This window comes from Mustela nivalis (assembly GCF_964662115.1).
Source record: "Mustela nivalis genome assembly, chromosome: 6".
Taxonomy (NCBI): Eukaryota; Metazoa; Chordata; class Mammalia; order Carnivora; family Mustelidae; genus Mustela; species Mustela nivalis.
Genome location: NC_139025.1, coordinates 125,863,626 through 125,889,230, shown reverse-complemented (window position 1 = coordinate 125,889,230; position 25,605 = coordinate 125,863,626). Strand labels below are relative to the sequence as shown.

Sequence of the window (25,605 nt, the reverse complement as noted above, 5' to 3'; positions counted from 1 at the left end):
TGCCTCAGTTTCCTTATCTGTGAATAGGGAGAATAATAGTATATTCCTCCAGATCTCTGTTAATACATGTAAAGTGCTTAGAGCCTGGCCCTTGGGGATAGCTTAGTATATCTTAGTTAGCATTATACTTGTCCTTATTACTGTCATATCTAAGAGAGATTACTTTTCAGTTCTGTGATTGAGAAAACTGTGTTGACAGGTTTAAAAGGGGGAGAGCTAGGAGAAAAAAGAAACCCTGTCAGATTCCTTTGAGAAAGTAGGTATCCTATAAATAATAACTGAAACTTCTTTTGTTGGACAAAGGGCCTTAACATATAAATGAAATTGGGTTTAACTGACTTCAGGAATGGTAATTGTATAATACCTGGTCACATGACACCTGGTCTGAGAACTCTTATTGGTCATAAGGGTACATGAAATAATTTATCCTGTCTTTCCTTTTTCTTCATTCATCAATATACTTGACCTGAGTGTTGAGTACCTATTATGGGCCTAGGTGGTGGGGTTCCATCAAGAACACAGAGTCTTTGCCACCATGGGGTTCTGTTTTCTTGGGGGAGACAGAAAAGAGAAGAATCGTAGCATGTGAAAAGTGCTGTGATGATTGAGGGGCAGACTGGGCAGGTTCCACGTTGTAGAGAGAGTGTCCCTGGAGAGGTCACGTTCCGCTTGAGCCTCAGGATTGAGGGGAGGGCGTGTGCATTTAGGTCACACTGGGAGCATGCATGAGGCAGGAGCCTCAGGAGGCTCCTGAGGTAGGAGCAAGCTTGCTGAGGTGGAGAAACTCTGAGGTGGAGAAACTCTGAGGTGGAGAAGACCTCTGTGACCACAGCCCCAGGGCAATAGTCTGACAGGAAGGTGGGGCCTGTGATGCTTAGCCTCAGAAGCCCCAGGAGCAGACTCAGTGGTGTTCTCTGAGCAGTGGGCATCCGTGGAAGAGGTTTAGGCAGGCCAGTGATCTGTTTCACATTTTCCAAAAGCATCCTGTGGAATAGGAGGTGAAAGGAAGCAAGGGAAGCCATGAGAAGGCCGCCTTAACCTTGCTGGTCTTGACTGGGCCGTGGCAGTGGCAATGAGGTGAATGGAAGGAGGAGACAAGCCTTGATTTTGATTTGGATTATGGTTATGACCAGATACTGTGGGAGAAGGACAAGCATGAGTCATGGAAGGCTCTGGTGTTCCGACTGGGCTGGGGGTACCATCCATGAACCTGGGGATCAGGGAGGGATGGCGGGAGGGATGGCAGTGCTGGGTGGGGATCGCTGTTTGGGACGCCCACTGGCCCTTCAGGTGAGGCACCGGACGTGCTGGCAGGTGCTCAGGGAGGAGCTCCAGCCTGGAGAGAGCATTTGGAGTCACCAGCATATGGATGGTGTTGGAGGCCCTGGAACTGGAGAGACCCCCAAGCGGGGACGCAGAGGACCGAGCTGTGGCAGCCAGCGTTCAGAGGTCAGGGAGAGAGGAGCAGCGAGGAAAGTCAGGGTCGGGGGGATCAGGAGCACGTGTGACGTGGAAGTCGAGAAAAGAGTGGCTCGGGGCGGGGGAGGCCGTGTGTCTGCAGTCACTTGGAGGCTGAGTAGTTGTGGGCCTGGAAGTAGAGCCGTTGGATTTAGCGAGGTGTGCGCAGCTGGTGGCCTGTGTTAAGAGCCGCTTCAGAGAAATTTGCGGAGGATGACGGTGAGGACTGGAGCCATTCTGGGAAGAAGGGGAGTCAGAGGTTGGCTTTGAAGCAGCTGCTGCTGCAGTGGAGTGTGAGGGCAAGCAGTATTGTTTCTACTGAGGGCACCGTGGGAGGGTGTTTGTGTACTCGGGCCCTGCCCACCGGTGGAAAAGAAAGGCTGACTGAAAGGAGGAGGGGACAGACAGGAAGGGCAGGCCTTGGGGAGACGGGAGGGCTGGGGTTCGGGGCATGGGGGAGGGGAGAGTGGAGGCAGGGGTGGGGCGGCTGTGATGGGAATCTGAGAGGTTCCCCTCGAGGCCTCGGTCCCTGCAGGAGAGTCTGATGGGGAAGCTTGCATGGGGAGTGTGGTTGGGAAGGCAAAGGTAAGACCCAGCAGTCCTACAGGGTGGGCAGGTGGGCAGGCTCCCCGGGGGAGCAGGGCTGGCCTGAGGTGTGGTCTTGGATTACAGTGAAGCCTGGAGATGAGGCACGATGGTGTTGGTCTCAGTGGCCCCTCGAAAGTGGGGCTTGTTCGATCCATAGGGCTGGGAGTGTGGGGGCTGCTCCTGACGCTCCTGACCATGGAGGAGGTCCTGCGGGGCCGGGCCAGCTTCTGGACAATTCTCCCTGTTGCATTCCCTTTTCTTATCAACCTTAGAATTATCCAGTAGCATTTTATGAGAGAATTAGATCTAAGAGTTCTTGAGGAAATTTCTACATTGAGAGGCAATTTCTTTTCTTCTTATTTGAACACGTTTGCCCATAGTAATATTTTGTGCTTTTCTTTTAGGTGTGAGTCCAAAATACAATGACCTTGCACTCAAAGTATCACTTGGGCAAATGTCTTTGTTTTTGGTACCTAAAGAGGCAAGAAGTTGTCTCTGTTTAGCTAAGTGGTTTCATAATCTTTCAGCATTGCTGTCTCCCAAAGAGTGTCTCTTTGGGCAGCCTTTGCCGGGCTACCTCTGACCGAATGACTGTTACCAGATCTATGCCCTAATGTGATTTGGAAGTCGGTTATGTGTTTCTGGGGTTGCTGCCAGATTTTTGAATGAATGAATGAGTACCAAGAATCCGAACTGATGAGCTGATCAATACTACATTTCTATAATGGAATGTGTTATGTAACAACGTGTGAATGTTTTTATCTTTCTAGCTGGCTAGCCTGTATTCATTGTTTCAGGCTACTTCAGGGCCGTCCTACCGTGTTTTTACTAGAATCAGATTTAAATACCCTTCATACTTTCAAAAAACACACTTTGCCCTTCAGGGTTAGATCTCAGGGATAGGATGTGGTGTGTGTTATGTAAATGTTCATTCACATTTGAACTTGGATGCTGTGGGGTTTTTCCCCAGATATGCAGCCGCTGCGCACATGCTGAATGACATTTCTACCGCGATGGCCAATGGGAACTGGAAAGAAGCTCACGAGCTCTCTCAATGCGCAAAACGTGATTGGAACAAACTGAAAAGCCACCCTTCCTTGAGGTGAGATCTTTTCCAGGTACCTGTCAAGATTTACTTCTCTAACCAAGTTGTTCTGACCACTTGAGGTAATTCTCTTTGTGAAGCCCTTAGTCCTTTTGTTCCGGGGTCAGATCAGCTGCGCAGTTGAATTCCCCACTTGATTTGCGTAGTCAGTGTTGTGTGAGGAAGAAGGAAATGTCTGCAGGTCTGAAGTGAATTTTCTATAACTCGAATCGCTATACAACAGGCATGGGGGTAAACAAATGGGCTTTCCACTTGTCTTCTTTTTTTCTTTTTTTTTAATTTATTTAATAGACAGAGATCACAAGTAGGCAGAGAGGCAGGTAAAGAGAGAGTGGGAAGCAGGCTCCCTGCTGAGCAGAGACCCCCGATGTGGGGCTCGATCCCAGGACCCTGAGATCATGACCTGAGCCGAAGGCAGAGGCTTAACCCTCTGAGCCACCCAGGTGCCCCCTTTTTTTCTTTTTTTAATTGAGATATAATTGACATAATATTGTATCAGTTTCAGGTCTACAGCACGATGATTTGATATTTCTGTCTTGCAGAATGATCATCACAGTCTAGTTAACATCCATCACCATATTTAGAAAATTTTTTTCTACTCAGTAAATTTCAGTTATGCAATACAGTATTATTAACTGAATATACAGTATTATTAACTGAGTTAATAACTGAGTTATTAATACAGTATTATTAACCTCATGCTGTACATTACATCCCCATGCTGTCTGTACATTACATCCCCATGGCTCACGTATTTTGTAACTGAAAGTCTGTACTTTTTAATTCCTTTCACCCTTTTTATGCATCTCCTATTCCCTTAACTCACCATCTTTTGGTATGTTCGCTTCTCTGAACATTGGTCAGCTGAATTTAAATGTTTGGGAAACCCAGAAGCAGGACGGAGGTGGTAAGAGCCATGGTAGATGTGTTCTTCCAATGGAAATTCAAGTAGGTGTTAATCTGAAAAAGAAAACTAAATTAACATTTTCTTTAAAAGTTCAAGTACACAACGCATGATTTTTTTTTTCTTCATGTTAAACATATTCTGTATTTGTTAAGAAATTTTGTTCCTTTATTTTTACATAGGGGTGAGAAAAATTTGTGTTATTCACTAGCTCTTTTAAAAAAAACCTTTAGGATATAAAGTTCATATAGAAATGATAATGACTTAAAAATCATCGCCAAGAAAATAGCCTTTAAAGTTAGGAAAAAATAAAACAAAACTGCATTTGCCCATATTTCCTTTAGAAGTATTCTATAATTCAGATTGAAAATTAAGCCATTCCCTGAAAGGCCTTTCTAGAAATGAGATAATCAATGTAGAGTCGCTACTCCTATGATACCCATGGACACTGGAAGATCTTCTTATGACAAATTAGGTCAATTTATTAACATTTCTCACACCAAGCAGCAAGACAAATGGTTAAAACAAGTTAGTAGGTGATTTTCTTCATCAAAAAGAAAAAAAAAGAAAATCATAGCCGGGAAGTTAGATGACTGTAAACCAGAGTTTGGTAGACGACTTTCATAAAAGGCTGGCTGGCTTCTGTGGCAGCTGCTGACCTCTGCTGCCCCCAGCAGAAGCAGCCCCAGGAGGAATGTGAACGAAGCGGAGGGGCAAGATGCCAGCACTATTTATGGACTGAAATTTGAGTTGTGCATAATTTTCACATGCCACAGACTATTCTCCTTTTCATTTATTTTAACCATTGCCAAATGGGAAAACCATGCTTAGTCTGCAGGACATAGAAAATCAGCTGGTGGGCCCAGGATTTGGCCTGGGTTTGCTGACCCCTGGCTTAGAAAATTTCAGTGGTTCTTATTTTATCCCAAGGAGTGTCCTAGGAAATGGTGGCTGGCTAGAAGAATGCAGGTTTGTGATATAGAAAACTGCGTACAACTGACAATATTTGGAGTGTATCTTTTTAGAAGCTAAAAATTCGGTCTGCTTTGTCTCGTTTTATAATTGTTTTGTCACAAATAAATCAGATTGCTAAACTGCTGGTGTCCGTCTTCATTTTAGATACCATGAGAACTTACCAGTGTTTCTGCGCTGTTTTACTGTTGGGTGGATTTATACAAGGATTTTGTCTCGGACTGTTGAAATACTGCAGCGACTTCACATGTATGAGGTTAGAGCACAAGCCCCGACCCCTGGCTTACTGGTAGGTCAGCGGTAAGCTATACAGGAGAGCCCGCCTGACAGCATTTTCCACTTGCTCAGCATACAGGAATGTCACGAAATGTCACGAAAGCATGCTTGATGTGGGCAGCCTGCTGTCTCCAGGGTTAGTGGGGAGATGGCCAAAGAGAACCAGCCATCTCTTCTGCGTGTGAGTGGCTGTGCATGCACCAGAAGGGCCTGGTGGTCCTGGACGGAGCCGTGCGGGGAGCCCCAGCCTAAGTGAGTCTCTGTCAGGGCTCCACGTGTGACTTGGGAGGGCTCCCAAAATCTCCGAGGTGGAAACCTCACCTCTGCTCATGTTTCTCTGACAGCTGGCAGGGTCTGCCTGGAAGTAATTTAAAATCACAAATCAGAGATTTGGTCCCATCCCTTCCCTATACAAAATGTGAGAGTGGTAGAGTTAGCTTTTGTTATGTTAACGTTTCTATGTGGAAAAATGCTATTTTACAAAGAGGATACATGGAACTTGGGCTTCTTAGAATTTTTTTTTTTTTAAGATTTTATTTATTTATTTATTTGACAGAGAGAGAGAGAGAGATCACAAGTAGGCAGAGAGGCAGGCAGAGAGAGAAAGAAGCAGGCTCCCTGCTGAGCAGAGAGCCCCATGTGGGGCTCGATCCCAAGACCCTGAGATCATGACCTGAGCCGAAGGCAGCGGCTTAACCCACCCAGGCGTCCAGAACTTGGGCTTCTTAACATGGGTCCACGAAACCCAAGAGGGTCCATGGGATTGGCTTTGGAGAGTCATAGTTGTGAGTATACGGGCGTTTGTGCTGCACGTTCTGCAAGAAGACATTAGATGTTGAAAGAGATCGATGAACCATAAAACCGAACAGTTTGTGTATAAATCTAGACCCAAAAGACTCCCTGCTGAGAGGGGTGTTTAGATGAACACACTGGTCACTGCTTTCTGCCCGCCTCATTCCTCACACCATCGGTTGGCCCTGTGACCTGCTGTGTTCCCAGAAGCACATGTGCTCGCAGCCCCGGAGCAGTGCTCGGCTGCCCAGAACTTGATTGTGTGCGGCCCCACGCCTGTGGACTTGCTGTGCAGAGACTACCAGTCCGCAGTGTTGACGGAGCTCTGTACACTCTCTCACCAGTTGACGGGCGATGCCTCAGGGGCGCGGGCCTGCTCCAGGGGGAACGTCTCAGAGTCCTGTTCTCACTCCAGGGTCCTTGGTCTCCTTTTAGGATGGAAGATGGGCTTTCTAAGTGTACTTTGCCAACCTTCTTGGTTACTAAATGTAGTTCCTTTTTTTGGAGTATACGAGTCTAATGGGCTTTCTCTGTTATTGTTGTTGGAACAGGAAGCAGTCAAGGAGCTTGAAAGCCTCTTGTCCCAGAGAGTGTATTGTCCCGACAGCAGAGGCCGGTGGTGGGATAGACTGGCGCTCAACTTACACCAGCACTTGAAACGCCTTGAACCGGTATTCAGTAACTAGCTTCACCACAGCCTTCTTTAGCTTCTGCCTAAGTGAAAATGCATAGCCTAATGTTAGCACCTTAGAAACCTAAATGTCATGAGAATATATATTTTTTAACCTTCTTTTGTCTAAGTTCTTCCAACCCCCAAAAGCTAACAGAAGCATTACAATGAGGACAGGACACTTTACACTGATTCTGGAGATGGGTTGGTAGTCAGTTCTGTGTTGAGGTTTAGGAATTAAGGGAGCAGGAGAATTAGAGGTCCCTACCTCGCAGGTGCTTTCAAGGAAGGTCCTTTTGTTTTGGAAATGGAGATTTTATTCATTTGTTGCTTGGGGCCTCCAGGTAGAAAGTCTGATGGAAGAGGTACCCTTCCCCTGGGAAGGGTGTGGTCTGCTGAATGCTGAGCTGGCCTCTTGGGACTTCAGGGTGTAGCCTGAGCTGAGCAGGGTGGGGAGGGTGGTTTGCAAAGGCAGCTTCTGCTGAGCCCAGAGGCAACAGTGGCTCTTTGTGTGGCTGCCTGGGGTTCCTCCCCACCAGCCTCCTGTTTGCCTTGAACGGAGAGGACTATGGCTCTGGAAGCTTTTGTTTTTTCCAGCGGCAACATGAAGTGAATCAGGGTGAGGTGGAGGTGGAAAAGTTGACCATGGGTGTGGAAATAGGACAGACTATTTTTACTGCCTTAAACTGAGAAAGTGCCTTGTTACCTAAAGCTTTTCAAGCTGGTAAAAGCTGTTTTCTTTCTTGGAGGTGGGTGTGGTGCTTCCTTACCCCTCCGTGTTGACTCAGGCTGAAATAGCAAAAAACGGCGTCTGGTGGCCCCACAGCCAAAGGCAGAGAAACCCTGTATTTATGCTGCTTCCTTCTTCTTCTTCTTCTTCTTTTTTTTTTTAAATATTTTATTTATTCATTTGACAGACAGATCACAAGTAGGCAGAGAAGCAGGCAGAGAGAAGAGGAAGCAGGTTCCCTGCTGAGCAGAGAGCCTGATTTAAGGCTCAGTCCTAGAACCCTGAGATCAGGACCTGAGCCGAAGGCAGAGGCTTTTACCCACTGAGCCTCCCAGGCGCCCCTACTTCTTTCTTTCATTGAAATAGAGGTTCCAGAGGGTTTGGATTTACCCCTTGTTCACAGTTCTACTCACAGGAGCACAGAGGTAGAAGAGCCATGGAGATATTTTTGAGATTGACAGAAAATCCTCATTCCTCTTGGCCTTTTCTCAGAGATCTTCCTGGCCGCACTCATGGTCTTCATCATTTCATCACTGTCGCCTTTCTTTCTTTACATCTGTCTCCGGTGGAGGAATCTGTGGGCAGAGCGCTCAGCGGGTGGCCGGCCCCTCCCCGTGGACGTGGTCACGGAGCCCGGGTCTCCTTTGCCCTTCCCATTCCCTTGACCATTCCACTCCTGATGGTCTGATCTTTTGTTGATTTTCAGCATGTTTTTTTATTTGTTTGTTTTTTACTTTTTATTCTCTTATCAGAAGAACTAATACAGAACATTCCGGTGGCATTGGTTATAATCACGGTGTTTGTGCCGGCACCACCGCTGTCTGTTTCTAGGCTTCGTCATCACTCCACATAGAAGCTCTGCAGCCAGCTAGTCATTGCTGCTTGTTGCCTCCCCCACCCCCCACCCCCCGCCAGAAGCCCCTGGTAATGGCTCGTCTGCTGCCTGTTCTAGGTATTTCCTGTATTTCCTCTTTCTTGTCTCTGGCTTGTTTCACTTTGGCAGCTTGTGTTCCAGGTTCGGCCCTGTTGTAGGAAGTATCAGAATTTCCTTCCTCTTCAAGGCTGAATGATATTCCTTTGTACAGATTGACCACATTCTGTCCGTCCAGTCGTTTCCACATGGATACTTGGCTCACTTCCACCTTTTGGCTATTAGGAATAACACCGCTTATGAACATGGGTTTACAAATATCTTTCAAAATGCTGCTTTTGGTGCTTTCGGGGATGTCCCTAGATGTGGCATTGCTGGGTCATGCAGTAATCCTGTGTTTAGCTTTTTGAGGAACCGCACATTGACTTCCCCAGGGTTGAGTCATATTTCATTTCCACCAGCAGTGCACGTGGGTGCCGGTTTCTCCCACATCCTTGTCAGCACTTACTATTTTCCTTGTTTCAGATTTTAGTCATCCTCTGAGGCCTGAAGTCGTATGTTACGGTATTTTCAGTACTTTTGTTTTTGGTCCAACTTTGAGTAACCTTAAGAAATGCATTTAACTTCTCCAAACACAAGATTCTTCTCCCCGTAAATGAGGAGGCTGGGCCAGCTCTGTGGTTCCTGGAGTGGACCTGAACATTAAAAGTAGCAGGATGATGGGGCATCTGGCTGGTTCAGTCGGTAGAGCGGGCGAATCTTGATCTCAGGGTTGGGAATTCAAACCCCACGTTGGGCATGGAGATTACTTTAAAAAAAGAAAGAAATGAACAGAATGAGATCTAAGGAAATACCCTTTATCTATGGGAGTATTGCTTTACCCATTTAGTAATTAGCAAAATTGAATAATTAAAAAACAGTGGGGTTTCCTGTCACATTAAATTAGCGGACGCTGCCATGAGCTCTTTCAGGATATTGATGTGGAACCATGTTCTTCGCTAGGCTGTTAAGTGCATCACAGAAGGGCTGGCTGATCCGGAAGTCAGGACGGGACATCGTCTTTCACTGTATCAGCGAGCTTTGCGCCTGAGAGAGTCTCCGAGCTGTCGGAAGTACAGGCACCTCTTCCATCAGCTGCCAGAAATAACTGTGGATGATGTCAAACATGTAAGTAAATATCCTTTGGGCACTTTGGACTTAAGTGGATATGCTGGGTTTTTTCCTGAAAGGAAACAGCCTAAGAACAATTTCTTGTATGCATTTTCTTTTAGACGTAGAAAACTCTAGTACTCGTTTAGGACAGGACTCTGTTTTCACACCAGTGGCTCCTACATCAGAAGCTGGGCTGGTCGGGGCGTGGGTCTGCTTGAGCCCTGGGCGGAGTGACTTTCTATAAAACTCCCGAGTGAGGAGCTCACAGCCTTCTGCCAGTGTCTCTTGCTTGGTCAGGGCCCCTAGAGAGCAGCTTTGGGGTCCATGTCTCCCCTGTTTCCCGGGGCCTGTCCATACCCTCACAGTCGCCAGAGCATGGGTCACATGGTCTCGCACTCTGCTAGAATAGGTGGCTTACGGGGAGCAGAGCGAGGTGGGTCCTTAAGACAGGAAAGTCGGGTTTGCAGGGACTGTAGCTCGAGGGAGACTGATGGATGTTCTCCTTCTGCCATCTCAGGTGACCATCACGGGCCGGCTGTGCCCGCAGCGCGGGATGGGCAAGTCTGTGTTTGTGATGGAGGCTGGGGAGCCCACCGCCCCTGCCGCAGTCCTGTGCTCTGTGGAGGAAGTGGCGCTGGCCTATTACAGACGCAGCGGCTTTGACCAGGGTAAAGCACAATGTTTCTCCCAGGCTGCCCGGTCCCTGGTGATGGGTCGTCAGCAGGGGGTGGCCGCCATCTCTGTCCTGTCCCGGTGGAAGATCTGCTGACCTGGGAGGGCGTGGAAAGGGATTTTACTCACGATATTTGTTAAAGGCTGTCTTCTTCCATTTAGCCAGCAGCTAAAGGCCTGTGAGAAACAGCACTTTCTGGTGGATGTTAGAAGCAAGTAGGACTGGGTTTTTCTTTCAGAGAACTTTCGTTGGACCTAGCAGGAGAAGAAAGGGCAGAGGATTCCAGAGGTGCTGCCTGGTAGCAGAGCACATTAGAGGAGGTAGGAGCTGTGGAGCTGGGCCAGGTTGTTCTGGAAAGAGTGAGCAGTCCTCATAGTCAGCCAGCAACTTTCAGGGGATTGAAGGACCAAGTCCTGCGATGGGATAGCACCAGAGGAACCAGAGAGATGGCTGGAAAGAGCAGTGCTTTTTGTTTTAGTTTTCTTTTTTGTACATTTTTTATTAAAATTCTGGTTCTTTAACATACAGGCTATGTTAACACAGGAACAGCAAAGTGTTTTGTTTCTAAATAATTATCTCTTCTGGAATTGCTGGTGTTTGTTTATCCGCATTAGCCCCTCTTCTTACTATTGTTTTGATTTTGCTCTCCGACAATCAGTGCTTTATCCAAGGCCCAGGCAAAGAGGAGATGTTGGGAATTTGCTTTCTGATGAACTTGTCACTCTGTCCTTAGCAAAGTGTAGTACTGACTAGAAAAAGTAAAAGCAAATGCTGTGAGAGAGGAATTGCAAAGGAAGCACCCATCAGCCACCCCCAGAGACAAGGGGGAGGGCAGGGCAGCTCTGCTGGAGAGGCCACTCTAGTCATTCTTTATTTTTTAAAACTGTTACGGAAGGTATTGAACGTGCCCTTGTACCAAAGCGGAGCGGTGCCGTCAGCCCTCTGTACTCTGGTTGCGGTGTTCCTTCCAGCCTCCCTACCCTCAGGCCGTGGAAGCCGACCCCGAACCCACAATCCTGCTCCCGGGGCTGCCCACCAAGCCCATTCTTCCACCAGGCAGGACTCCCCTTGCCCATGCCGAGGGGTCACGAGGATTACAAACACCCTAATACCTTCAAATTGGTGAAAATAAGGACCTTATTCCATTGAGTGTTACATCAGCTTTCGGAAGATTAATGAGGACTGTGAAATGGCGATGAGTGTTAGGACAGTTGAGATTAATCTCTGTGGTATCTTTATTGCTCACAGGGAAGGGAGATGCTATAAGGGAAGAAGTACAAACCCCAGTGAAGACAGAGATACCACAGACTTAAAGGTTAGAAATAAAAGAACAGAATGAAGAGCTGTCCTCAGAGAAGCCACAGGAGACACGTAAACTGGGCAGTCGAGGGCAGAGCGCATGGGGATTAGGGCGTGTGGTGGGCAGGCTGTGAGGCGAGCACAGTGAAATGCTTTCATTCTAGCCATGAGCTTGAAAAACGGACAGGTGATTCCATTTCCAGAGTATAGAATATTTCCTTCATTTTTTAAAAATGCTGCAGTGAAAATGAGTGGAACCCTTGCTGTCCATCTGTTTGAGAGGAGATTTGGAAGTAAGGCCCATCTCAGGCCCCCTTCAGGGAAGTTTATTTCGGAGGGACTCAGAAGGAGCTCACCAAAAGTGACTTCACTTCCAATACAAATGCTTGATGTAGACCACTTAGGAGTGCAGGAATTCTGACCGCCAGTGTTCCTGCCTGGAGGGTGGACGGTGTGCACTCCCGGGCAGAGAGCATGCTGGAAGTGGAGACCCAGCATTACCCCTGGCTGGGTAGGAGCCCGGGATCCTGGTATAAAGCTTGCTGGTGAAAACAGCTTGGCTCTAGCCCAGAGGCCTGAGTGAGAGCCCTTCTGCCTGCCCATCAGGACAGGGTCATAGGGGTCAGCATCTCATTTCACCCATCAGGACAGGGTCCTAGGGGTCAGGCACCCATGTGGGCACCATCCCCTGTCAGGTGTGTTGAAGTGCAGATCATTTGTCTGGGAGACAGGTCTGTGTGCTGTGCTAAGACTGAGCCTCTGGTTTCCTCAACTCTGCTGTGAACACCTGTGTGGCCTGGGCACATGGTCAGTTGAGCTCGTGGTTCAGTCATTACAGTTTGTGTGGGGTGTGAGGCAGGGATCTGAACTCGGTGGTCTCTAGGGTGGAAAGTTTCTAGGAGAGCCCTGGTGCTCTGGGATGGATGGTTTCTAGGAGAGCCCTGGATCTCAGAAGCACTGGGCTCACTTGTCCAGGACAAAGCAGTGGAACACTAGGTCCAGTGAGGTGGATGGAGACAGCACCTGCGGGTTCCTGGGTGCTGGTCTTTCTCTGGGAAAGCCGTTCTCTGGTCTATTCTGGGAAGCCGTTCTGCAGGTTTGGCTGCAGGACCCTGCACGGAGCCCCGCATGGGGGTCTTGGCCCACCCACACCCGCCAAATCGATCCCCAGGAATCTGAGGAGGGAATATCTGCTTTCATTTATTTATCTTTAAACACGTTCCTTACATTTCTCACTAAAGTTGGAGAACTGTTACTTTATGGGTCTGAGTTTCCCCATAATTACTAAGATTTTTGCTTTTTAATGAGCCTTCTGTATATAAGCAAAGTGATGTAAACAGATGAGTTAGGAATGGCAAGAAAACAGCTTTTGCATTTGAAACTAAAATCTATTATTTCCTTCAAATTGAGTAAACAGTAGGTTATGGTGGGTTTTTAAAAAACAGAAAAACCTGACTTTGCTGTGTGTGTTGCTTTGTCTTAGGGATTCACGGGGAAGGGTCCACCTTCAGCACGCTGTTCGGCCTCCTCCTGTGGGATATAATCTTCATGGACGGGATACCAGACGTCTTCAGAAACGCCTACCAGGTGCGCAGGTCACGCCAGACCCCGGGTGTGCTTTTTAGGCGAGCAGCGGCTCCTGCCCTCTGTGCCTCCCGCCTGCCTGCGGGCCGTGTCTGTAGCCATCAGAAGCCTGCCAGTGACAGGCTCTGAGATGGTGCTGATTCTCTGTAAGAATAGTCTTTAGTTTTACATTCGGATTCACAGATCTTAAAATGTAAGTCTGTTAACTTTTCACCTTGAACCTACTTTACCTTCATTCCACTTGAACGTGTAGTGTGGGTTTCTTCAGCTTCGACCTTGACCAGTCAGTCTCCTGTCAGGGCCAGGCCTCCCCGTGTGTGCTGTCGCACGCGCCTGCTGAGAGCACTGCTGATGTAAACCGAAGGCTCCTTTTACCGATTACAACTCTGACAAACCAGTGCAATAAGTTGCTTTACGTGCGATTACTTAATTTTTTACTTCTCTTTTGAGAAGAAGAATGTGTCAATTTAATACGATTGGCCAGTTTCCCAGATTTTATGGTATCGAGTGTTCTTCTGATGACCCCGGCTCTGTCCGGGCACCCAATGAGGGCTTGTTTTCCCCATGACGCAGGCCTTCCCGCTGGACTTGTGCACTGACAGCTTCTGCGCCAGCCGGCGGCCGGCCATCGAGGCCAGGCTGCAGCAGATTCACGGTGCGCCCATGGAGAGCCTGCGCGCCTGGGTGGCAGCTGCGTGGCAGGCCCAGGAGGGCAGAGTGGCTTCCCTGGTCAGCTGGGATCGCTTTTCTTCTCTTCAGCAAGCTCAGGTGAAAATCTGCAGGGAGAGTTGGCCAGAAAGTACCACCCCCCAGTGCTGGGTGTGCTTCTGGCAAGATCTGTACACATGTGTGCATGTGTTCATGCACGCATATTTCTCTATGTGATGATCCTGCATATACATTCATGGAGATGCTAGTGCCCTAGTCCAGATGTCCCTGTTATTAGTGGGACCATATCAGGACACAGAGTAAGCCCAGTGTTGCTTTCTTCCCCTTAGCTGACAGCTTCCCTTTCCCTGACCTATGACCCTCAGCAGGGAGGTGCTCTTCCTGTCCCTGCAACTACTGGCCTTCATCCTTGTCCTATTTCTGAGGATTTACACCAAATTCCCTCTTCCTCAGCTGTTCCCCAGGGTTTTCCCGACTAGATAGAAGTCTGACTGGGCAAAGGAAACCTAATTTCCCAGAGCTTGTGGTGGGCATTTTGGCCAGGGGCCCTGTGGCCTTGGCCCTGACCCAAGCAGCAGAATGACCCTTGTTGTCCTTGGAATCCTTCTCTGTGGAATTATAGTTTTCTCTGTTTCATGATCAGTGAAAGTATTCTAGGATTTCTGTTGTAAGGCGTGGCTAACCAGCCCTGTGTTTTGTGTTCAGGACCTCGTTTCCTGCCTGGGCGGCCCCATCCTCAGTGGTGTGTGCCGGCGCCTGGCCACAGACTTCCGACACTGCCGAGGGGGCCTCCCCGACCTGGTGGTGTGGGACTCCCAGAGCCATCGCTGTAAGGTCAGTTGCATCAGAATGGAAAGTCCTATTTCCATGATAATTTCCTTAGCAACTTAAGCAAAGGCTCCAGTCTTGGCATTTCTTGGTTGATTGTTGGCAAGATCGAATCCCTTGAAAGCTGTTGGACTGAGGGCCCTGATTCCTCGGTTGCTGTTGGTGGGGCCTCCACACCAGGGGCTGTAGAGGCCTCTCCTCTCCGCTGTGCAACACTCCACCTAGCAGCTCATTCATCAGAGCATGCAGGCGAGAAGAGCCAGAGTGTGAGCAAGATGAGAGTCAGTCTCTTATAACCGGATCTTAGAAGGGATCTTCCATTACTTTTGCTGTATTCTTGTGTTAGAAGCAAGTCACAGATTCCAGTGCCCTCCTCCAAGGGAAGGAATTCTGCAGGTGTGAACACCGGGAGGCTGAGATGATGGGGTGCTGTTCTCTAAGCTCCCAGGAGTGAATGCCTTGTCACATGTTCAAGGCCGAGGGCCACCTTGCTTCACCTTGGTCTTCCCCTGCTGCCCATCCCAGGTTGGTTTTTATTACTGAGTTCTAAGATTAAAATAAAATTCTAGATACAAATCCCATATCAGATATATTTTATCCCAGGCTGTGGCTTATCTTTTCATACTCATACTTTTCAAAGTATAAACTTTGAAGAGCAAAAATCTTAAATTTTGGCCAAGTCCAACTTCTCTGTTCTTTAACGGATCATGCTTTTGGGGTCACGGGATATCTTGGACTGGAACTGTGGATTTGTGTATTTCTCCTTGCAGTTAGTTCTCTCCAGTTTGCTTCCTATATTTTGAAGCTCTGTGATTAGATGTATAAACTTGAAGGCCTGTCACATCCACTTGATGAGTTGATTTCTTCATCATCGTGAAATGACCCTCTTTTATTCCTGGTAGTGTTCTCCACTCAGACATCAACCGATACTAGTAAATAGCCGCTTCAGCTTTCTTTTGATTAGTGCTAACAGGACGTATCTTTTTCTGTTCTTTCTTTTAATTGGTTTCATCTTTAACGGGCTTCTTGTAGGCAGCATTATAGCGGGGTATGACTTTTTAATTTACTTTGACAATCTCTTGCCTTTTAATGGGGTATTTGGACCATTTACATTTGATGTGATTATTGATGATTGGCTTTAAAGCTACCATCTTGAGGGGTGCCTGGGTGGCTCAGTGGGTTAAAGCCTCTGCCTTCAGCTAGCTCATGATCTCAGGGTCCTGGGATCAAGCCCCGCATTGGGCTCTCTGTTCGGTGGGGAGCCCGCTTTCTCCTCTCTCCCTCTCTCTGCCTGACTCGCTGCCTACTTGTGATCTCTGTCAAATAAATAAATAAAATCTTTAAGGGACGCCTGGGTGGCTCAGTTGGTTAAGCAGCTGCCTTCGGCTCAGGTCATGATCCCAGCGTCCTGGGATCGAGTCCCACATCAGGCTCCTTGCTTGGCAGGGAGTCTGCTTCTCCCTCTGCCTCTGCCTGCCATTCTGTCTGCCTGTGTTCACGCTCTCTCTCCCTCTCTGACAAATAAATAAAAAAAAAAATCTTAAAAAAAAAAAAAAAAAAAAAAAAAAAAAAAGCTACCATCTTGATACTTGTTTTCTGTTTGAGCTTTCTTTTCTCCTTTTCTCACATTTTTCTTCATCTTTTTTTTTTTTTAAGATTGTGTTCTAATCCTTTGTTAGCTTGTTAGTTATAATTCTTTGTTGTAAGTGTCAACACTCTAGTGTTGACTGTGTAGATCTTAAAACTTCCCATCTTTCAGGTGATGTTATGCCATCCCTTGTACAGTATAAAGAACAGAGTATGTTTTTGTATCTCCTCTCCTGGTCTTTTTGTTCTGTTCATACATCGTATTTTTACATGTTACAAACTCTCTTATTTTTTTTTTTTTTTTTTTGCTTTCTACAGTTGATTTAAGAATATTTGTAATTACTCACATAGATACAAATTATTTTTCCTCCCCTAGATACAATTTGTTTTCAAAGATTGATTTAATTATTTGAGAGAGAGAATATGAGCCGGGGGAGGGGTTGATGAAGAGGGGGAGAGAGGGAGAATCCTCAAGCCTCTGGTGAGCATGGGCCCAAAGGGCTTGATCCTCAGACCCCGAGATCGTGATCTGAGCTGAAATCAAGAGTTGGATGCTTAACTGACTGAGCCATCCAGGCACCCCCTCCACCAGATAAAAATTCTGCTTGTTATTTCTGTGTAAAGATCCACATTTCCATGCGATGTCGTCCTCCTTCTGCTTAAAGAACTTTAACGCTTCTTGAAATGAGGCCTTCTAGTGATGAATTATTTAGGTTTTCTATGTCTAAGTCTTTATTTCATCTTTGCTTTTGAAGGGTATTTTCTCTGAAGAAAAAAATTTTATGTTGACAGCTTTTTTCTTTCAGTATTTTGAAAATGGTCCATTGTTCTCTAGCTTGGATTGTTTTTTAATGATATATGTGTAATCTTTACCTTTAGGCTTTAAAAAATTCTAGCTGCTTTTAGAATATTCCTTTTATCACCAATTATGCTACTTAATTATTTCTTTGTGTAGTGTTATGTTTCTTTTCTTGGGGTTCATTGATCCTTGGGTTTATAGTTTCTGGGTAGTTTTTATTGCTGTTTTGAAGTTTATTAATCTGCAGTGAATAAAACTGACAGTGTCTCCGCCTTCATGAAGCTGGTATGTAATGCACAGTTTTGTCTTTGGATACATGCCGTGGAGGAAGTGCATAGGAAGGACCCTCCTTAGAGATGTGCTGGACCTCTCTTGAGATGAATTTAAGCTAAGCATTGAGTAAGACGTCAGACCTGTGAAGAATAGGAAGAAGTGTCGCGGGCAGAGGGAACAGTAAGCATATGTAAGGGCCCTTCAGTTGGGAAGAGGCTGGTCTTTCTCAGGAACTTTGGAGTGGTTGGCACAGTCCAGATCATAGTTTTAGAGGTCCTGGCAAAAGTTTGGATTTAACTGCAAATAAAGAGAAAGTAATCAAAGGGTTTTAAGCATGGGAGCAACAATCTAGTGCAAGCTTTAAAACTGCTTCTCAACTGTATAATCAGAATCAAATTGCTAGTTCTTTGTGAAGAACTGCCTACTTTCTACAGAATAATTCTGAGTTCCATACATGTATCTTTATTTTATATATGTAAGTAGAGCAGTATAGGTGAAAACTACTATAGCATATGTGGCTATTGTTGCAGTAAGATACTAATAACTTTTTTTTAAACTTACATTCCAGCTGGTGGAAGTTAAAGGCCCCAACGATCGTCTTTCACATAAGCAAATGCTCTGGTTGGATGAACTGCAGAAGCTGGGGGCTGAGGTAGAAGTCTGCCACGTGGTTGCCATTGGAGCTAAGAGCAAAAGCCTCACTTAACTAAGCTGTGGAGCTGGGGGTGTCTGGTGACAAATGGATTGATTTTCAAAAGTATAAAGCATCATTACATTTTGTTTAACTTTGATTTTGTTATGTCAGTAATAAACCTGAGAGTTTAAGACCCACCACTGTACAGTGTCTGTGTGTCATAAAACTTGGTCTTGGCTCAAATGTACTCATTGATCACACAGAGCAGGTAATGAATTTTCTAGAAGGTCAGTACCTTGGTGGCCATTTTAGGAAATGGATGCATCTACGTTATTAAACTAGACTCAAAACAGCTGGGAAAAAACAAACAAACAAATGGGATGTTTCACAGCTTTTGGTCTTTCATAAAAGTAACATTCTTGATGTTTCTAGTAAGTACATTGGAGAGACCTGAATTTAAGGTTTTCTCTCCTGCCCTGATACACTCAGCTGTTGAACATTCCTGCTTTAGGATTATCTAAAGAAGGGCACAAATTCTTTCTCTGGGAATTAAAAATAAATTCTCATTAAGTTCTATAACTTTTAACTTGCTCTTACTAATTAGGCCTAGATTATCAAAGGAATGAACAGTCTTTATCAAAGGCAACTGTCCCTTTTCATCCCTAACCTAATGACTAGAGGGACAATTTAATGACTAGAGGGGCAATTTTCTATATAGACAGTGTAATTGCAATTGGGCTCTTCCCAAGAGCTCTAAGCCAAGGAAGGTCTATGGTAGGACGGCAACTAACCAGGACGATAGGACCAGGAGTCCAGTTTCCCCCCAGACTAGTTCAAAGGCCTTTTTAGGGAAATGTTACTCCCCAGCTTGGTAATTCAGTTAATGGAAGGACAGGTTAGGGCATTGTCCATTAATACCCACATGGCCTTAACTATAGCCAGTTCTGATTAAAGCAGGCAAAACAATGGAGTGGATGAGACCCACACAAGTATTGTTGGAAGAAAATGCCTTCGCTTCTTGAATCACTGCATTCTAATAGATGATTTCGTATTGATAACTACAGCAACCAATTTCTGTGGAAATTTTATTTAGCAGTCAAAATTTCCTTCACATTCATCACTGTTGAACAAGATCTCTCACTTCCTGCTCATCCTACTTTAACTCAAGTCAGAATTTTAGGCACAAAGGTTTTAGTTTTCTCTCAAAATCAAGTTCTAACTACTTGAGGTTACTGCTACGGCAGGCAGGTTTTCTTGAAGGTATGCAGATTAATTTTAACCCTCAGTTAGCACAAATTAATATACTTTTCTTAAATAAAGTTAAGACATTTTTGGTTTTAAAACTGGTTTCCATCATAAAATAACAGTAAGACATTGTACACCTTTCAGTTCAGTACTACAAAGTCCCAAGCTGTGAGGGCCGCGTGGCGTCCGGTTGGCACATACTTGGCTTGCAGGGCAGAGGGGCCGGAGCGTGAGGCGCTCTTCAGCGCGGCGTCCATAACCATACACAAGACTTCCGTCACCTCCACTGCCTTTCTGCCAGCACAGGTGCCAGGCAGCTCTACAACAGCCAGGACTTAAAGCCGGTATAGTTGTTCTTCATATTATGCACGGTAAATTGTGGCACAATAATCATGATATAACAACTGTCCAGCAAAAATAAAACGAAAAACCATTTTTAGTACACCTGATTATCATACAAAAATATGCACATTTTCTATTTTAAAATAGTATTAATAGTACCTAATTTTTTTAAGCTTGTAAATTAACAACAAAAAAACTGCTAAAGGGATTGAAATAAATGTGTGAGGAAAGAGAAGTATAAAGAAATACTTTAACAACCCCTCTCCAACACCCCCCAATTTAGGATAATCTGTAATAATAAAAAGGCAGCTTAACCAAAAAGGGATAATTATTATACTTTCTAAGGCAGGATACGCTGTAAGATTTTAAGGGGATTGGGACTGGTTTCCAATCAAGGACTATAAAATGTTTAATGGCAACAGTGCTATTTTCTTTATATAAACTGAAAAAAAGCCCTTATCTTCTAGGCAACAAGCTGGCAAAAACATTGGGTTTAGCCACAAGATGAATTTCTTAAGGCATTTTCTAAAAACTTCTGTCCTTGAAGTCCAGAGACATCATTTGTAAAAAGGAGAATAATTCAAATAGAAACAGCTACTCATTACACACTAACAGTAAAATACGGCTTCAAAAAAAACTTGTTTTAGAAAATATTAACCACTTCACTATAAAACTTCTTTAAAGCTTAAGGTGGCAGTTTAAGAAACTCTTAAGTAACCGCCCAATTAGAAAACATCCATCCTATAAACAGGGACCAGGGTGTGGTGCTGACCACCATTGTCATTTCGAGCCTTGCTCGGGGCCTCCACTGTGTGTCCTGGGTTCCTATCCCGCAATCTGACCAACACACACTTTTGTTTGCTTCTCCATCACAATACTGCTGGCAGAGGCCAGGAGCAGGGGGGCTTCTCTCCACATTAAGGTGGCAGTATTTTGAGAGGAGTGCCCTTTTATTTGTCCTATTGGCTATACCTAACCACTAAGAAATCTGTCCGTGGGAGAAGGGCCTTCTGTACAGGTGAGCAGACTCACCACCTCATTAGCAATTTCCAAGGGAAAGCGTCAGCAACAGTTAACTGCACCGGAAATCCTGACAGGCAATGTCCCGAATGCCTGAGCAAGACCTCTATTTTCGAGGGTGGATTTCTGCACAGACAGCACTCAGCCCTCCTGCTGTCACCAACCTGGTCCTCCCCACAGGACTGCGGTGTCCTCACTGACTTTCAGAGGGAAGGAAATGCAGTTCTGGGCACTCCTGGCTATTGGTATGAAGCTCAGTGGTGAGAAACCTGTTTCTAATATGTAGGCTTTTAACACCCTAATTTTAAAAACTGAAATTGTGTTTTACTTTGTGTTAATGCATACCTTAATTAATATTAATGTCAAAGGCACTTCTAAGTTTGTATTATCTACAGCAAATCTTTTAAAGTCAACAGTGCATATTAGTCCTATGAGGGTAAAAGCAAACTCATGATTTTAAAACACAGTGATCTACGGTACCAAACAAGGTAACCTCCAATAAATTATGGCCCTGGAAATACTGAACCCTCAGGTGAGTTCAATTAGCAAGAACCAAGTGACCAGAAACATATACAAATACCACCTAACACCTGTGAGGGGCGCTTACCAGATGCATCTTGAAAATCTACTTAAAATTAATTTCTTAGCTTTCCTGGTGTCTGCTTCTTTGGGGTGTTCACCTGAAGACCAGGTAACCTTTAGAAGGTGGCAGGAGAAAATGGATGCAGACAAAATAAATGCCACAGACAAAACCTGATTCGTTTGCTCACAGTATTAAGAGTGGGGGAATGTCTGCCTACAGATCACCTAAAACTAAGGTAGGCCTGAAATGACAAAAAAAAGGCCATAAGAAAGAAAAGTTCTGCCTATATTTAAAAAAAAATTATGAAAGACGCACAATTCAACATATTTTTAAATATTAGTGCAAATTTCAACTGTTATTCTGACATAGAAAATTTTTGGAGCCTCAAATGCCTAGGTTAGCAATTTTAAGTCAGAGGAAAAGTTTATGGCTGCCCTCAAAATGTTCAGAAAACAGTACATTTCAGTCTTCATTTGCTAGTGTCTCAGTAGATAACCATATTTTGGCCCCACTTAGAAATTTGCTTAATGGTGTTCCTGAAATGCTTCGTCTGCAGAGGTTGCCTACGGGGGAGAAGGGGAAGGAGGAGGAAAGGAAGTCGGGCGTCGCGGAGGCATCGTGCGGGCCGCTGGCCCGGAAGTACAGCCTGCTCTTGTCCAGCTCCGAATAGCAGGCTTCCAGAGGCCCAGCCCGCTGCTGCCGGAGCGTCCTGCTGAGCACATCCACCTCGTCGGCCAGCAGGGAGAGCTTATGAAAGGCAGTGATGAAGCCCCCGAGGTTGATCTGGGCCTCCGGCACCCAGCGGAAGTAGCAGAGTTTCCAGAGCTTCACGTGTGTCCCAGAGAGATGCGGCAGGAGGACGCCGTGCAGGTCGGCTGGTTTGGAAAACCACTCCCTGAAATACCGCTCCATCCCGCTGCGCTGGCCATCAGGCTGCTGAGGAGGGTTGGGCTTTGCTTTTAATATTAATGAATTTCTCCTTGGAACTAAGTCTTGGTCACCGATGATTCCGTTCTTTAAGGAAGCTGGCATTCCTCTCAGTGTGGAGCTGTAGCTTTTCTGTGCAGAAGACAGGATTTTGCATTATTTCTCCTGGGCTCCCCTTTTTGGAAAGACAGTAAAGGGGCAGTGGCAAACAGAAGCCTAGTACTATGAGAAATGGTGGAACTGCGGCCATAAAGAACATTTGGTTCCTTCCCTGTAATACTCATCCCGATCCTCCTCCACTGGAGTTCCACGTTTTTAGGAACGGACTCTGGCTCTCAGCACTTGCCTGCATGGGGGTGAGGAGGGGATACATCCTGTTCAGTAATTTGCTTAAATGCAAATTTCTAAGACTTCTTGGTTAGGAAAAAGTGCACACCTGGCTCATTCTAGAAAGAACAGGCAAGCAGATGGGTTTCAGGAATGGGGCCCCCCAGGCTCAGAGCTCCTATCTGCTAAATCCCAGAGGCTGAGCAAACTCTGTGGGCTTCAGTCGCCAAGAAGAAAAGTCGGAGCAGGGTTATTTCAGGTACAAAGCAAATGATCCCTCAGAATCTGTTCTGGCTCTGTCGTTAAGGGAAGTGACTTGGCTCTTAATACTCAGTGTTCTGAAAATATACCTTGTGTGAGGTGTGAGCAGACACCAGGTTTTTATTGTCAGTGCCTTTCTGTAATTTACCTTTGTCCGTTTGAAAGATTTCACAGAACCGTTCTGCACACAAGGCGTGCTCTTCCCGATGTACAAGGGGTTATGGAAAAGGGTGCGATCCTTTGCTGTAAACTGAAGAGACCAGTCCCAAACGGAGGGGAATTTCAAACCCTTTTCGTCACCCAACTGGATATTTCTGCTGATAGCAAATTCCTGCAAAATAAAATATTTGAACATCTTGAAAAGTTGTTAAATGAAAGATTTTCTTAAATACATGCCTTTTTTGTGATGAGCCACTCACTATTTAAGCTGAATTTTCTGGACTATAGCAACTCTATTCCCCGAGGGCAGCATGTTTTGCTTTGAGAGAAGAGACATTCTTGGCACCATGCCTCAGAGGGACACCTCACATGCTGTGTTTGCGAGCAGAGGGCCTTTTCTCCTGGAAGGCCCCAAGGAAGCAAGGCCTCCGAGCAGTGAGCATGTGATTAGAAGTGAAATTTCACAGAGATGATACCACAGAGTCTGAAACATGTCGCGGTTCGCGGTTACTTCTGTACTTGGAGCATTTTACTTTTTGAGCACACGATGTACTCAAAATGGATGTGCAAGACAACCTTCGGATGGAAATCACTGGCGTCTATTTTACCCCATTCTTCTAGGTGAAGAGACACCCTGCACTTACCCAGTGACCTCTGATATCCAAACCATAGCTCAGGAGCAGTGAGGAAGGAAGCCACCCCCCACACTGTGCATCGTCCTGGTGTCTGGCCAAGACCATGAAGACCATGCACGGAGGCCGGACCACCTGCTCCCCGGGCTCACGCAGCCTGGGGAGCCAGCGGCACTAGGGTGCGGGCTGACAGTCCACTGCGTCTGCATGGAGGTAAGGAGCATCTCAAAGCATGACCCTCATCTCAGCTGAGTGACAAAAGCAGGTTTATGCAGATTATTAGCTCTCTGGAGGAAATATCTCAAGATATCGATTCTCCGATGGTGGGAGACGATGGATTCGTATTTTCTGTGTACCTTCTAGTATTCTCCAAAAAACCAGTTTCTTTGGAAATTAGAAAAAAAGGCAAAGACTAAGTATCATCAGAAAAGCAGCGCTGGGGCGCCCTGGTGGCTCAGTGGGTTAAGCCGCTGCCTTCGGCTCAGGTCATGATCTCAGGGTCCTGGGATCGAGTCCCGTATCGGGCTCTCTGCTCAGCAGGGAGCCTGTTTCCTCCTCTCTCTGCCTACTTGTGATCTCTCTCTGTCAAATAAATAAATAAAATCTTTAAAAAAAAAAAAAAGAAAAGAAAAGCAGTGAGGAGGCCAGCTCCGCGCCACAGGTGTGACCCACGCCACGTCGACTAGGGGCCAGCCAGAAACAGGTAAGCTATCTAACAGCACAGGGCAGTTTACAACATTGTCTATTTCAAATGAGTAAAACTGAACCCATTAAACACCATTTAAAAAAATACTATTGTTAGGAAAATATATAGAAATCAGTCATTTTTTTTTAAATTTGTAAACTAAAAATATCTCCAAGGAAGATTAGGTTTTCCACAAATAGTACCTGACCATGAGCATCTAAGGCAGCCTCAGAATGGAGAAAAGAAGGAAAAGTCTTTGTAGAAGGGACTGAGAACAGCAGTCATGCTAAAAATCAGGACCTCAAATCAACAGTCAGTTTCCCAGGGAAGGCAGAGGCGGCACTGCCGGCCTGGAGTCTGGCTGTAAGATCAAATCATGAATAATAAAGCACCGAGGGCAGGAGGGATCTGATGTTAGTGCTTGCCAGGAAAAGCTTTTGAAAAAAGTCAAGTTAAAAAAAATATAGCACTGGAGGACAGACCAGGAAAAATAGATGATACACTTAAAAAAAAAATATTTAACTTTTATTCCTCCACAGAAATCTATTTGTAAACCTATGTCGGCACATCCAGAATCCAGCCAAGAAGCAGGGGGAGGAGTGACTGTCTCTCGGAAGCCAACCTGGGCTCCACAGAGCGCCCCCCCACACATACCCAAGGCACAGTGGTCACGGGGACCACCAGGCTGACGTACTGGCATTTTACATCCAAGGTTTTATCGTCTAACAAGGCTGTCTCATTTCCTAGCCTCATGTACATTTTGAAGGCTCACGTGTGTGTAGTGTGTGTGTGTGTCTACGGATGTGCTCACGGGACAGTGAAGGGAGAGGAGGGGAGAAGCACCAGGGCAGGCAAGCAGTGCCATGCACAGCACCACCACAGCTCAGCAAGGATGACGGCCAATGGACGAGAAACAAAAAGGAGCAACTCAGAGTCCATTAGTTTAGGGACAGAGTTCACCACACTTCAAGAGCCCAAGCCCACTGCTGGTCTCAGCATGGGACTGGGATAGGTGACATTCTTCTAGGGAAGCAGAGAATATACTTTATGAAAATCTTCTTCCAACTCTCCAACCTAAAATAAATACCCTATGACAGTGCTAAGTTTCTCCAACCCTGAGCCCCTGCAAAGCAGCACCACTGAGACATGGCTCACCTACTCTGAGCCCAGACCTGCTCCCTCACGTCTCCTGTCTCTCGTAATAAGCCTCCAGGCATCCTCCTTTACTTTGGGGTATTCCTCATTAATAAAGTTCTTCCTATTCGTACTACAACAGCCTGAATAAGATCATCTCTTCAGGACGCCTGGGTGGCTCAGTGGGTTAAGCTATTGCCTTCGGCTCAGGTCATGATCTCAGGGTCCTGGGATCGAGTCCCGCATCGGGCTCTCTGCTCAGCAGGGAGCCTGCTTCCTCCTCTCTCTGCCTGCCTCTCTGTTTACTTGTGATCTCTCTCTGTCAAATAAATAAATAAAATCTTAAAAAAAAAAATCATCTCTTCAAATGTCCAGTGCACTTTGTCTTTCATATCCACATCTAGAACAATTCATTTCTTTAGAAAA

At 45.9% G+C, this 25,605-nt stretch overlaps 2 protein-coding genes across 19 annotated transcripts in view; one reads left to right on the top strand and one right to left on the bottom strand.

Annotated features, from left to right (window-relative positions):
• Positions 1 to 18,061, top strand: part of FAN1 (FANCD2 and FANCI associated nuclease 1) — a 32,561-nt gene extending 14,500 nt beyond the window's left edge. For 4 of the 13 annotated variants that reach the window (XM_082736612.1, XM_082736609.1, XM_082736610.1 and 1 more), the window contains exons 6-14: positions 3,017 to 3,148; positions 5,175 to 5,283; positions 6,647 to 6,766; positions 9,369 to 9,533; positions 10,036 to 10,186; positions 12,974 to 13,077; positions 13,648 to 13,842; positions 14,449 to 14,577; positions 17,799 to 18,061. In XM_082736612.1, coding sequence (XP_082592738.1) covers positions 3,017 to 3,148; positions 5,175 to 5,283; positions 6,647 to 6,766; positions 9,369 to 9,533; positions 10,036 to 10,186; positions 12,974 to 13,077; positions 13,648 to 13,842; positions 14,449 to 14,577; positions 17,799 to 17,936 — 1,243 coding nt within the window. In that variant the 3' untranslated portion in view covers positions 17,937 to 18,061. Of the gene's footprint in view, positions 1 to 3,016; positions 3,149 to 5,174; positions 5,284 to 6,646; positions 6,767 to 9,368; positions 9,534 to 10,035; positions 10,187 to 10,429; positions 10,512 to 11,439; positions 11,508 to 12,973; positions 13,078 to 13,647; positions 13,843 to 14,448; positions 15,097 to 17,798 lie in introns of those variants that run through there. The other 9 variants (XR_014313267.1, XR_014313268.1, XR_014313269.1 and 6 more) reach the window with 4 other exon arrangements.
• An 874-nt stretch (positions 18,062 to 18,935) lies between these two features.
• MTMR10 (myotubularin related protein 10) overlaps positions 18,936 to 25,605 on the bottom strand; it is a 54,704-nt gene continuing 48,034 nt past the window's right edge. For all 6 annotated transcript variants that reach the window (XM_082736624.1, XM_082736626.1, XM_082736623.1 and 3 more), the window contains 2 exons: positions 22,718 to 22,900; positions 18,936 to 22,113 (listed from right to left, as the gene is read on the bottom strand). In XM_082736624.1, the coding sequence (XP_082592750.1) occupies positions 21,517 to 22,113; positions 22,718 to 22,900 (780 nt within the window). In that variant the 3' untranslated portion in view covers positions 18,936 to 21,516. The remainder of the gene's footprint in view (positions 22,114 to 22,717; positions 22,901 to 25,605) is intronic.